This window comes from Vigna umbellata, chromosome 5 (assembly GCF_029865625.1).
Source record: "Vigna umbellata cultivar VRB3 chromosome 5, Vumbellata_1.0, whole genome shotgun sequence".
In the NCBI taxonomy this organism is placed as follows: Eukaryota; Viridiplantae; Streptophyta; class Magnoliopsida; order Fabales; family Fabaceae; genus Vigna; species Vigna umbellata.
This window is the reverse complement of record NC_142169.1, coordinates 4,775,876-4,790,118: the sequence shown is the minus strand read 5'-3', so window position 1 is coordinate 4,790,118 and position 14,243 is coordinate 4,775,876. Positions and strand designations below refer to the sequence as shown.

Below are 14,243 nucleotides of genomic sequence, written 5' to 3'. Positions count from 1 at the left end.
TATTAAAACAGAACTTAATCACTCTAATGAGTCCAAAACACTTCTAAATTACTTCCATACGTAACCTAAGTAAAACGTAAGATAGAAATATTAACGTAAAACACACAAATTACAACCAAAAAGCCAATATTAAACACAAGAATATCATCATTCTTCATGCACATCATAACTAACTTGCATTTTATGGTTGAGAGCATCAAATATTCAAACTTGGAAGCATAAAATCTTTTAATATTCAACTTGCTACATCAATAGGTAAGCATGATCTTAGGTCCAAGAAGGGAGTGTTTGTGGACTGTAAGATTGGAACCAAGGTTTCAAAGTATGATCATTGTACGAGAAATGAGTGATTAAGACTAGAGACGTTGTTTTGATGAATTCTTTAAGTTAGGAGTGAAAATCGAGAAAACACTTAGACAAGTGTTTGATAAACTTATACTAGCTTAAACAAGTGGAGTTCTCTTAGAATGAACCATTTGATGCATCTATAGATTTTGCACCCAGTTGTCTAGAGCAACAAAAAGAATTCAAACATGTATATATAAATCTTAAAGGTTGTGAAGTAAACCATAGAGATATGAGTTTGAGCATATTTTCCTTTGCCTTAGTGACAAAAGAAAAGGTGGAGTTGTCTAAGTCAACTTTTAATGATGCAATTGCACGCACTAAACTTGCCAAATGAGTAATTTCTATGCATGAGAATGAAATGTTGGATCTGGTGAAGCCACCTGAAGGTAGTAGGATTTTGTTGGTTACAAGTGAATCTTTAAGAAAAAAATCATCTCAGGAGTGTCCAGTAATAGATTGTCTTATGGATTGTCTACATGTTAATCCATCAAGTTTATAACTCACTTGGTAGCAAAAGACTATACAGTAAAAAAGAATAAGTGGAATACAATATAATCTTTTTCTCCTGTACTCAAGCACACATTCAGATCTTACTTGCTCTAGCAACTATGTTAAACATGGAGCTAGAGTAATTTGTGTGAAGAAAGTATTCTTCCATGACTTGTTGGAGGAAGATATTCTTATTATACAACTTGAAGGTTTTGAGATGCCAAGTAAGGAAGAATGAATGTACAATACGAAAAGACATTTTATAGTATGAAGTAATCTCTTAGAAGTAGTACAAGAGATTCAATTAGTTAATCAGCTATCGAGGGTATTTTAGGAATCTATATGATCCATGTGTCATCATCATAAGAAGGTAGAGGACAACTCATGTTTATTTGTTATACGAAGATGATATCTTGATAATGTCATTAGACATGGCTTAGATAAGAAAATAGAAGCCATTAATTGGTAGTGATCTTGAGATGAAAAATATGAGTGTGATTGGTAAAGACATCCTTATGGCTCATGCTCGGGATAAACTCTTTACTTGTTAAAGGGAGAACATCCATAAGGTGCTTAGGCATTTTGGATGGAATCTAATAAGAATATTAGCACACCTTTGAATGTATGTGCAAATTCAATTAGAAGCTTGGTGTATGTCATGGTATTCACAAGAATAGACTTGAGACAAACTATCAATCTAGCAAGTATATATATAAGGAACATTTGTAAGATGTGTAACATGTATTTAGACACCTTAAGGGAATCGAGACATTGGTATCATATTCAAGGTTGATTTAAAATGCACTTTGGCTATGTTATTTGATTCTAATTACATTATAGACTTAGACGTTAGATAGTATGTTACTAATTTTTCTTTTACAATTTATAGGCCTCTAGTCAAATGGAAAGTTATTATCCAACCAATGTAGCCTGCTGATAACAAAAGTTGAGAATGTGGCATTAGCTGAAAAGATAAAGGAGGGTATCTAGTTGAGGGGTTTGATGAACAACCTTGGATTTCTATTGGAAAAATAAATCATGTTATGTAATAGTATGATTATGTTTGTTTAATCAAAAATCACGCTTACCTTGATAGCACCAAACACATTAATTGTTGAGAATTCAAGTGAGTCTAAGTCCCACATTGGATAGAAATGAAAAAGTAAAGTACTATATAAAGACCAAAGACTCATTAACCCATTGTGTTAAGGTTTTAGGTAGAGAGTGATGCTAATCCCTTAAGGAAGGATTGAATTAAAAAAGATGCTATGAAGGAAAACATTTAGTTTTAGAAAAGCAAAAAACTATATATTATTAAAACTAGTACAAGTTATATCGGTTATGGAATCTAAAAATAGTGAGGAAAAGATTTTAGCTAATAGCAATCTCAAAATAGTGCTTTTATGTTTCCTATACTATACATAAGACATACCTCGGTATTTATACTAACACAAGCATATTGAAACCCCAATAATTAAAACTGATATTTTACTCGTAAAATCATATAATCATACAATTGTGTTTAGTAATTTGTATTCAAATCTCACACATGATCATGGCACAACAAAATTGCACTGATCATCAAACAAAATCTATTCACCTTCTTGAGCATATGGACTGTAAGATTCAAGAACAAAGTGTGGGTTGTGAAAGACTATAAAGAGAATGGAGTGATAGAGATTGAATCTCCATATTCAAGAAGAGTTAAGAAGCTGGACCGGAAGCAGATGATGAGTTGGTATGATGACAATAAGATGAACACCAACATTGAAGATGGAACTTGAGCTTTACTGGGTCAAGCTAAGGACGTTAAAAGAGCGCTTGCTGGGAGGCATCCCAGTGATTTGAGAACATTAATTTCTTTAAATTTTTATATTTGGGAGATGTAAATTTATAAACTTTGGACATTTTTGTTTGTTGAGACTTTTGGTTATAGCATCTACTGATGGATGCTAGGTGGTTAAGTATCTACTGAAGGATACTAGGTTTGTTACACCTACTGATGGGTGTTGATGGATTTTGGGTTAGGCTCGTGACGTTAAACAAGCGCTACCTGGGAGGCAACCCAGTTGATTAACTTTATTTTGTTTGATTGTTGTGATTCTGTTTTAGTTGCATGATAGAGAATTGAATGTTTGAGTGATGTGAGAACTTAAGTGCATGGAGTGAGTGAGAGGCATGAGTATTAGACACCTAGGGCGAGCTAGGAAGAAGGAGAATAAGTCACGCAAGTACCGCTCAGCAGTAATTTCTGCTAAGCGGTAACACTGCAGACTTGGGTTTTATGGTTTGGTCCATTTGGGCTTAGCGGGTGTAGGGCCTATTAGGGTATTTTTATACCCTAGGCCGCGATTTTACTTCTATTTTCAGATTTCCTTCTTCCTACACACTCTTAAACACTTTCTCAAGAGTTCTCTACACTTTTTCCCTCTTCCCCCTTTACAAAACCTCTTTTCCACTCCCTTTCTTACTAGGGTTCCATCCAAGTTTGGGGTTTGGTGAGAGAATTGCTATTGGGGGCTGACTTCTAGCATCTCCACCAAAGTAAGTTCAAGAATTGTTCATTCTAGGGTTCTTGAAAGCATGAATTAATATTAATATGGTTGTTTAAGCATCATTCTTTAGGGATTTTGATTTTTATGCATGATTTGATGAATTAATTGTTGTTTGAACCGATTAAAATACTTGATTTGGGTCTGGAACTAAAAAGATTGCATGTGGGTGGAGAATAAGACATTTTAAAAGGAATTTTGAAAAATCTGCAGAATCGCCGCTCAGCGGAAATTTCCCCTGAGCGCAATTCTGGCAGAGGTGATTTTTTTTGGCTCTTTTGCTTGTTGGTTTACTTGTTGGTTGCGCTGAGGGGCTCTGTTTGCCCTTAGCGGTGATTTGGCATGGTTTTAGGGTGTTGTTTGTGGTTTACTAATGATTAACAACATGTCTTGTGGCTTTGTGAATTGTGTTTGATGTAGGGATGACTTACTCATCTGGCAAGAGATACAAGACCATAAGATCCAAGAGGAAGGATAAGGAACCAGAACGCACTCATTCTAGCAAGTTCCTTTCCCGCAAGCATGAGAAACACTTTAAAATTGTTCAATATAGGAGGCTCCTAATGGAAAGAAAAGCTGGATTGATTCCTGATTTAGCTCCACAGTTTGGAGAGAAAATGGTGAGTAGGAACTAGAGAAGGCTACCCACCTACCCTGCATCAGCTAACATAGCAGTGGTGAAAGAATTTTACACCAATGCAAGGAGGTTGGGTGATCATCCTGCTGAGGATTACTTAAGCTATGTTAGAGGCTACGCCATTCGGTATGATCCTGACTCTATCAATAGATTTTTAGATACTGAATGAGTTGGTGAGCAATGTCAGTTCGCTCTCAATATGTAGGAAGGAACAGACTTTGATGATGTAGAGAGTGTGTTGTGTGTGCCTGGAGGGAATTTTCAGAGAAACGGGAATGGTGCAATGGTGAACATTAGGAGAGCTGATTTGACTCCCTCAGCAAAATATTGGATGGCATTCTCTCATGCCAACATTCAACCGTGCTCCCACGTCTCAGGCATCACTATTAGCAGGGCACTTCTTTTATATTGTGTGCTCAAAGGGATGAGCATTAACATTGGTTAGGTGATAGCCAATGAGATACAGGTGTGTGCCAACACTATGAACACCAAGACACCTTTGAGACATCCCTCTTTGATCACGCACCTATGTGAGCTTGCTGGAGTGAACATCTCTGCTCCACCATTTGAGAGGCCGATAAAAGTTATTGATGAGGCCTATTACAGACAGTATTATAGAGGTGATGAGGCAGCTCAGCCAGTACCACCACGTTGTCCTCGTAGAGGAAGAGGACCACCATGGGGTCATGCATTTGCAGAGATTCATGAGGCAGAGCCATTTCAGATGAGAGACATGTACATGTCTCTTATAGATGCCCAGATGCAGTCGATCTACAGAGGGCAGGTGGCCACTACTGAGATGATTATTGGGATGTATGATACACCCCCAGCACACAGGTAGACTATGGATGAGTTTCATAATGTGGTAACATGGCCAGAGGAGCAAGCCCAAGGCAGTAGAGCTGGAGTAGCTGAAGCTCCAGCTATGGATGATGATGAAGATGATGAGGAGGAGGACGCATTTGAAGATGTTGAAGATGATGGAGAGGAGGAAGATACAAATGATAACATGGGATGAGATAACATCTACTGATGGATGCTATCATTACTAGAGCAAGATTTTTTCTATCTTTTTTTTTGTACTATTGAACTTATTTGCTTCTGTTAGTAGAATAGGTTTTGATGTACTCAATTTGAAACTTTGTCTGTTATGATGGTTTGCTTGTGATTTATGCATGATGAGTATTAGTTGATGATGCTTGGATATTGATTGATGTTGAGATTGTGCAATATATGCTGAGATACAGGTGATGGTTCACAAGCTTTGTGAACAAATGCATGATGTTGTGATTGTGATTATGATGCTAAGTAGGATGTGTATGTGGAATGGTTAAATGAGCCTATATGTGAGGTTTTTGAGATCCAGAGTTTTTGATTGAATGTTATTACTTTGAAAGCATGAATGACTTTGCCCAGGTTTTCTATGATTGAATCAATTGCTTGTATGTGTCATATGATCAAGGCATTTGTTGGTAACCCTTTTTAGCCAAGATGCATGATTTTAGCCCACTAAAAGATAACACTATATGTTTTATCCTTTGAACCTTTAGCCTTGAACATGATTTGAAAACCCTGTGATATTTTTTACCTTGAGTTGAGTTGAGAATATTTTGTGGTATTGATAAAGGTTCAAGTTTGGGGTTGTTGGGAAGTCTAGACAGGGAAAGTAACAAGCATTGAGCTAAGAGCTAAGCACGTGAAAAGCAAAAGAAAAAGGAAAGAAAAGAAAGAAAAGAAAGAAAAGAAAAGCTCAATGCAAAAGAAAGTTGAGAAGAAAGAAGAATGGTTGTAATGATTCACTTAACTCAAGGATTTTGTGATCAAAGAAACCAATTTTTTTGTTAGCCCAGCCACATTATAAGCCATAGAAAATTCCTTGTGATGATACTTGCTTGTCAGTGTTTTTTATTGTGGTTAGATGAAAGGCAAAGTTAATTCATGTGACATTATGATAGTAGAGTGGATGAGTGACCTCTTATACACTTGTGTCTTTGAGTGAAACACTTTATCTAGTAAGGAAAGAGTCCATGAACACATAAGAACATCTATGGTTAGTTGATTGATCATTCATGAAAATAACATTTGTTGGATATTATGTGATTGCGTGAACACTAAAGCATATGAACATCTTTTTTGAAGTCTTTGTGATGAGCTAATTTGAGTACTTACTTGTCTTGAAAGAAGGAGTTTTGAATGTGGTGAACCATTGTGTGGATTGGTAGAAGATTGAATTACATCTTGTTTGCTTGAGGACAAGTAAAGTTCTAAGTTTGGGGTTGTGATAACAGTTGAAAAACTAATATTTTTCTACTTAAAATTGACCTTAAAGACAACCTTAATGACTTAGAAACTAGCTTGGAATCATGCTTTTGTTTATGTTTTTGAAATAAGAGAGTTGGATGGGTTTTATGCTTGGTTTCCTTGTTTTTGCAGGTTTTAAGATGAATTGGATGAAAGAAGTGAAGTAGGAAGAAGTTGGAATCAGAAAAGGAAGTGAAAAGTGCACAAAAAGAGAAGACGCGAGTACCGCTCAGCGGAAATTACCGCTGAGCGGCATTCTTGATCCCGTAGTCACCACTGAGGGGCAAATACAGCTGAGCGTCAATCTGAAGTGTCGCGCTTACCGCTGAGCGCCATTTTTATGGGCTTAGGCTTACTTTTCTGTAATTTTTAGAATAATATATAAGGTTTTAGTTGACCTAGGTTAGACATCCTTGGCTTGAACAAAACAAAAACACAATTTTTCACTCCTTAGAGGAGGACTTTGGATGCTCAAGCTCCACTCTTCAAATTCTAGGGTTTTATCCTTCATTCTTTCATTGTTTTTCATCTAGTTTCACCATGATCATGGTGAACTAAACCTTTATTGTTGTTGAGGAATCAATGTAATCCTTTGAAACTCTCATGTATTGAATTTGTTCTTTATAATATATGCTTTCTTTCATTAATTGTTAGGGTTTTTCCTTTGTGCTTAATGCATGTTGCTTAACTCATTCTATTGCATGATTATTGATTTGTCGATATGGACACATACGGGGAAATCTAGATCTAGGGAATCTCTCCCAATAGTAGTATAAACCTAGACATAGGAATATGATGGTTGGTTGCTTCTAAGCTTCACTACTTTATAATGCATGAATAATTTCTAGGGAGACAAGACATTGTAAACTAGTGATTAGGATTAGACTTTCTTCGCCGAGACATCGAGTTTAAGGTAAATTAGAAAGTGACATTAACATTAATAAAGAAAGATGAATTCTTGAATACATGAGAGTGGATAGGATGAAATTGATAAACCCCAACAACATAATCATTCATATATTTCAAATCATGTGTTTTGCTTCTTCTTTTCCATTGATCAATACATGCATTCATATTTACTTTTCAGTAATTTGCATTTTAAATCTCAAAGAATTGGTTTTACAAGCCTTAGATAATCAACAAATCACATAATTGTCTAGGTCGTGAGTCCTTTGGGAAACGATACTTGGTCTTACCAGTTTTATTACTTGATACGATTCGGTTACATTTGTCGAGGGTTAACACTTGGTATTAGTAGTTTTCAATGATAATTTACCATTTATTTTTATTTGATTGTGTGTAAAATCTATGATAACTACCCAAAATTTTCTTGTTTTGTACGATCATATGAATTCAAGAAGTCAGATCTGTATTTTAAAGAAAAGAAGAAGAAATTCAACACTTTTGAAAGAATTTATCTCAGCATGATTGTAATGCCAGTTTTGAGGGCTTGAGCCATGAAGAAAACCTAAGCAAGAAGGTTTATGCAAGCCCTGACCTAAAGCTTAAGCCATGAAAGATTCCTTCATTATTAAGTAACTTAAGGAAGCTCCAGCCCAGAACTTCAAAACTTAAATCATAGAGGAAACCCAACAAGCGAGGAAACCTTGAGGCTGGAGCCGTAGACCATCGCTTGAGTCGTGCTGTGAGGATCTATAAATAACAACACCTTAGACAAATTTGAAGAGAGTGGGAGAATCTAGTTAAGGCACCTTTAAAGGTACTTTTAGAGATAGACTCTAGAGAGTCTTCTAACCTATATCCTTTATACTTAATAGAACATATTTTAGAGGAATGGAAGATGTATCTCCTTCATTATTTGTACTTCTTCCCATATTTCACGAGGAGCTAAATCTCCTTCGAGTTGTAGCAAAGATGTAACAAATTTGACTAAGTTCTAACAATTACAAGTGGAGTGCATCTTCGTTTATAGGTGAAGGAGAGAGCTAAAGTATAAAAGAGGAGCCAAATGCATTTAATGGAGGAGCCTAAACATTAATGAGGAGGAGCCTTTAACTAACTAACCTAACATTTAATGCAAAAGGCTCCTTGTAACTAACTCCTTCCAAAACCCATTTTTATCCTATTTAGGCATCACTTCTTTTATAAGGTCATATTGGTGCATTCTACTCTACTTTAAAGGCATCAATCCCTCTAAACAAGACTAAACAAAGTTTATTGGCCAAATACAAGTCCTTATGAAGTTCTACTACATATTAAAAAAAAGTGTTAAAGATAAAAAAAGAAGACTAAAAATGTAATCCTCCACAAGAGTATAATTTTTGAAATTCCATCTTCCTCTTCCATCTTCTTGACCATGGCACTTTATGAGAGGTTCAATGTCCTCTAAGGCTTGAGGGGAAAGCAAGAACAAACTTGAAAGTCCTTCTTCTTCTTCCAATCTCTTAGCCTTAGCTTAAGTTCATGCTCCCTTAATGGATCTCTATTTAGTTCCCAAGATGGATTCCATTATACCATCCCTCTTGAAAAACGATTTGTCCTCAGATCGGAAAGATATTTGAGCAAGCACAACTTTGGTTTAAGGATCTCCTCCTGGATAAAAAAATGTACTTACAATAAATAGCAAATAGGAGTATTATTAAAATAATAGACGTAAACAAAAGAACAAAGAAAGAAGACATTTTATTTTTGGAAACGGTTTTATGAAAAAGATTGTTGTTCTTTATTTCAAAAATTTATTGTAGTAATCAACAAATTTTCTAGCTTTCATTTTTTTGTTTTGACTTATGTAACCAATTCCTTGTTTGTTTAATACACTTCTTTGTGATTTTAAAAGAGCTTCTAAGTTAGAATTTTCTAGGGTGAACTTAGATAGAGTTTTCATAAGATATTTCACTCTTTCCATTTGACTTGAACAATTTTCACACTCTTGAGCACACACTTTGTTTCCATGTATATTTTTCTTAGGTGCATTTTCTAGGAACTCTAGCTTAGATTTCATATCTTTATTTTCCTTATCCAAATTTCATAATATTCCTTCTAGGTAGGGGTGGGCAAAGCACATTGTACTGCACTGTATTGTAAAATTTTATAGTTAACTATAAACCAGTTTAGCAAGTATGTCTTTGAATCCTAGACCAGACTTGTTAGATGGATGTTTACAACTTTTTATTAAAAGGCCTAAACGCTCATTTCAAATAAATATAACAGGTCTCACACTTCAAATAAATATGCCTCATCACAAGATATTTATATTAAAGATTTCACATTAATCATACATAAAACAAATTAAAAATATGTAAATAAATACAAAAATCATATCACAAATAAGTTTGTTAAGATTAAATTAAGTTAAAAATTTATTTTTTTAAAAAATTAAAAACCTAAAATGACAGAACATAACTACTACAAAAGGAAAATAAGTTTCATCATACCTCAGGTTTAGCATCTAAGACTTGTTTAAATTGATTTAAGAGCTTTCGAGGAGCGATTGAGTCATGCTCAGCCTCAAGTATAGCAATTGGAACTTCAACACCTGAAAAAGATCAAAGAAACTCTTTCACAAGTAACATCTAATCACTGCTTATGAGATTTGTATCTTTATTTAACCATAAACAAATGTAAATGAAAGAGAGCATGAAAAAGAGGTTTACAAAAAAACACAAGCACTATACTGTCAAATTCACAAAAAGTTGAAGTTTTTGTCATTTGATTGAGAATTTATACCACGGATGTCATCCACAGTGATAAATGATGGATGTAACAGCATAAAAGCTTGAACAAGTTTGGTTTTTCCAAGGTTAGTCACAGTCCTAGCTGAGAGAAAGAGAAAAACACATTACATTTTGTAGTTTACACTTAAGGTGACCTGAAATTGCAAAATACAACACCAATTTAGTGGAAGCCACTTACCACCCCAACAGAAACCAACAAATCCCATAGCAGAAGCACCTTTCCTTTTCAAGGCTTCAATAATAGGTTTTGCAATTTCAATACCTTTTCCCTACACATTTAATAGGTAATATCATAATAACACAAAATGTATTACAGTTTACAGAAAAGTCACATTTTTTATTCATCTAAACTCAAACAGATATGATATTTGATTTGCAAATCAGACACCACATAAAATGGTGGCCACCCTTTAGGTTACAGAGTCCAAACATCTAAATGTTCCAATATAAGAACCTAACATTGACTTATGAAGAACAGAAAGAACATTTATTTTTCTTGCTAAGTCAATGATAAATGATAATGCTCAAATCAATGAATTTTCATTCTACATTGTATCAACAAATCTTGTTAACCATTCCAATATACCACAAAGAGTGAGAAAAGCATTCATACCACAAAATTCAGCTTTCATCCCAGCATCTCCCCTTTCCTTGCAGCTCTGACTCAGAGGCAACAAGATTTATTAGCACAAACATTCCAATATAAGCATAATTTTTTAGCTAAAGAAAAGATCATTCATAGATACAATGACTCCACAATAAGGTCTTAAAACAAACACTCCTTTATAATGCAAGAAAGTCATAACATATATCCCTTTTGAAAGGGAAAGGGAAAAACATTATTACCTTTGGGTTGCACAGTTCCAGCTAAAGGAGAAGTGTTACGGCAGAGTGTGGCAAAGCCTTCGACGGTGAACCTTCGACGGCGGCGAGCCTTCAACTGCTCAAAAACTGAAAACTATTATCTTCTAATCACCATCAAACTGAAAAAGAACCTAGAGTAACCAAAACTAACCCCACAGAAAAACTATTATACAACTTTTTTTTATAGAAAAACTAAAGGAAGGAAAAAGGGAAGGGAAAGAAAAACCCAAACCATGCTTCGCGCTCCTCTTCGAGTGACTTCGCACTAGCTTTAATAAAGGGTTTTGTTTGCGCCCCTCAATCATCCCCTTTTGTAGCTTCAATCTTTGTAGGCAGCCTATGGTCCATTGAATCGAGCCTCCTAGTCCATCGTTGCGAAGGAACCAGGGAACTCTCTTCCAATTTCTCTCAATCCTCTCGAACCCTAGCTTCAAGGGTTTTCAATTTGGGGTGAAATTCTCAATTAGGGAGAAACTGTGGTTCACAGTTAATTGCACTTAAATTGTGTAAAGTTCAGTTTGTTTTAACTGAACTGTAGAATAGTTTAATTAGTTTTAGTTAAAATAAGTTTAGTTTTTTTAAGTATAATATAATTCAGTTAATTGTAGTTTCAGTACAGTTTGGTGAATTATGCCCAACCCTACTTCTAGGGACTTGGTTTCCATCTTAAGTTTCTTATTTGAATATTGAAGTTTCCTAGCCTCTTCATGTAGCTCTTGAAATGCATCAAGTAGTTGATAATAGTTTTCTTCTATGCTTTCATTTTCAAGACTACTTACACTATTTTCTTATGAAATTGATCCAACCATTAATCATAAGTTTGTCTCTTCTTCAATGCTTCCACAAGCTATATATGTTGTCTTCTTTTTCTTGTTTCTACTATTAGAGCAATTTTTTTCCTCCAACTTTTGTTTCATCTTTATAACAGGGCATTATGGTTTTATGTGCCCAACTTCGCCACATTCAAAGCATTTAGGTGCAACAACGAATTTTTCTTTCTTTCTATAGGACCTTCTATTTCCTGCATAATCATTGTTTGTTCTATTTCTGTATTTCAAAAATTTAGAGAACTTCTTTACCATAAGATTTAGAACATCGCAGTCAGAATTTTCAGCCTCTTCATCATCTTCAGAATCATTTCTTCTTGAGTTGGGCTTGTTGGTTGTTTTTGTAGCAAATTTCAAAGCAATTGTTTGTCTTTTCTCCCCTTCTTCTTCTTTCAGCCATCCTAGTTTGAGTTCATGTTCCCTTAGTTTTTCAAACAATTTTGCCATGTTAAAGGTGGTAAGATATCTGATAAGTGTCAAAAATTACATATATTGAGAATTTATTTTAATCTCCTTTGATGTGTTATGGAGTAAAATCTCATGAAAAGTTGTACAAATTGTATATATAATTGATTTTATATAAATATGAGTGTTTTGTGTGTTTATTTTGCAGATGAATAAGGATTGAAGAAGATAAAAAATCCCTGAAAATTTTACTATTCACTATTCATCTAGCACTATTCACACGTTGACCGGCATTGTTCATCCGTTGACTGTCAGTGTTCACGCGTTGAATTTCTTGTCCAGCGAGTTGACCAGCTCGCCTAACTACCGGCTTGCCCAGCAATGGAAGTCTGCTCGCCCAGCGAGCCAAACTTTTTTCTACTCACCCAACGAGTTGGCCTTGCTCGCCCAGTGAGTTGTTATTGCTCGCCCAACGAAAAATCACTTATGTTGGCGTTTTTAAAGTGACATGAAACAGATTCAGAGAGGTAGTTCTTGAAGGGGGAAACGTTGCTAAAGCTCAAGGACGATGATGTGGAGGCGCGACTTCACTGTAGGAGCTCATGGAGGCCGCTTGGGGCATGTGGAAGCATCCTTTTCTCCTCCCTAGGTCTCCTTCTTCTTCCATCCATGTTTGTAAGCTTGAGGTTCTTCCACGGAAATGGAGAACCGAATTCATCTTGTTAAGAATTGATGTAATTATTGGATTCTTGTGTATTTGTTGAACGATTTTAATATAGATATGCCTGCTCTGTTAATTTCTAGTTTCTTGTTTCCAATCTTTAATGTTTGCTTGTAATGAGAGCATTTATGGCTTGATTTTTGGGATTCATGGGGTATGGGAACGTATCTTGTGATCCAGATCTGAAACAAGGCGCGTAGTGAATGTATGAAATCTAGTAGGGAACTTACTACAATGATTGTCTTAAGATCTTTGTTCTTAATGTGAGTTTTCTTATTAATTGATCATGGAGTTGATTGTTAATAGAGGATTTAGGTTCTTCACCTAAGGAATTAGTGATAAAGTAATTTTGATGGTTGACATTAGTAATTGATGGAGAGGAGATGAAACTTTTTATGCACAAGAGTGAAAGTGGTGAAATCTAAACTTTTTATTTTCCTCAGCAGTTCATTCTGAAAAGTCCTTGAATTTGGACTTTCCATTTTCAATCTTGGTTGGTTCATAGGGACCATTGATAACAGCATCCCATACATCCTTGTTTACTGATTCGAAGAAGATTTTTATTCTAATTTTTCAAAAAGGATAATTTTCACTAACAAACAGTGGTGGTCTGTTTGTTAAGACCCCTTCACAAAAGGTTTGAGATATACTGACCATCTAGGATCTTTTTTAATCGACTAAACTTTGATTAACCAGCTCAGATGCCAATTGTTAGAAATGTTGCCCTTATATCTCAAGCCAGGAGGGGGGTGAATTAAGTTTAAAAAGCTTTTTGAAATCTATGAAAATCTTTAATCTAGAAATCACCAAACAATAGTATTTGAATCAAGCAAGTAATGAAAAGGAAAAGCAAGATTAGAACACACCAAGAGTTATACTAGTTCGGCTCTTTGAATGAGCCTACATCCAGTATTCTCTCAACAACCCTAGTTGTGGGGTAACCCACTAATAAAGATTTGTGTCAAGAATACAAGATAGCTCTCAATTTGTATCCTCACCTACACTCAAATGCAAAACAACATAGCCAAGAGAGGATCACACACTCTCTCTCTTCAAACTGGCCTTCCTAGCATAGATTACAAGTCTAAAACTGTTAAAATAGAATGGCTAAGTTTCTCACACCTAGTGGTGAAATGTAAAAACAAAATCTTTTAAAATATTTTTCATAAAAATGATGCCTTGATACTTTTCTTGAATCGCAAGGTAAGAGATTTTCAATGCAGCGGAAACTTAATCGAATGAATGCAGACCGTAATCAATTGAATAAAGAGAGTAGGGATGAGAAAATTCAAACACTGTGTTTTTATACTAGTTCGGCCAAGCCTACATCCAGTGTCCTTCTAACCACAGGAAGTCAATGCACTATAATGATCAAGATTTTTACAATAAGGCTTTTATAGCGAC

General features: G+C 35.2%; 1 protein-coding gene across 1 annotated transcript; it reads right to left on the bottom strand.

Annotated features, from left to right (window-relative positions):
- Positions 1 to 8,796: 8,796 nt before the first annotated feature.
- Positions 8,797 to 12,160, bottom strand: LOC148197566 (uncharacterized). Its single transcript, XM_088115573.1, has 6 exons — positions 11,966 to 12,160; positions 10,861 to 10,962; positions 10,201 to 10,291; positions 10,015 to 10,104; positions 9,723 to 9,823; positions 8,797 to 8,880 (listed from the first exon to the last, which is right to left on the bottom strand). Exons 1-6 carry the CDS (start codon positions 12,158 to 12,160, stop codon positions 8,797 to 8,799), a joined length of 663 nt encoding a protein of 220 aa, XP_087971699.1.
- Positions 12,161 to 14,243: the final 2,083 nt, after the last annotated feature.

Coding starts and splice junctions, on each gene's coding strand:
- LOC148197566 (XM_088115573.1), bottom strand. CDS start 12,160: ATGGCAAAATTGTTTGAAAAACTAAGGGAACATGAACTCAAACTAGGA. Junction 10,292..10,860: donor TGCAACCCAAAGGTAATAAT/GTTTTTCCCTTT, acceptor TTAAATGTGTAG/GGAAAAGGTATTGAAATTGC. Junction 9,824..10,014: donor CACTGTGGATGACATCCGTG/GTATAAATTCTC, acceptor GATCTTTTTCAG/GTGTTGAAGTTCCAATTGCT.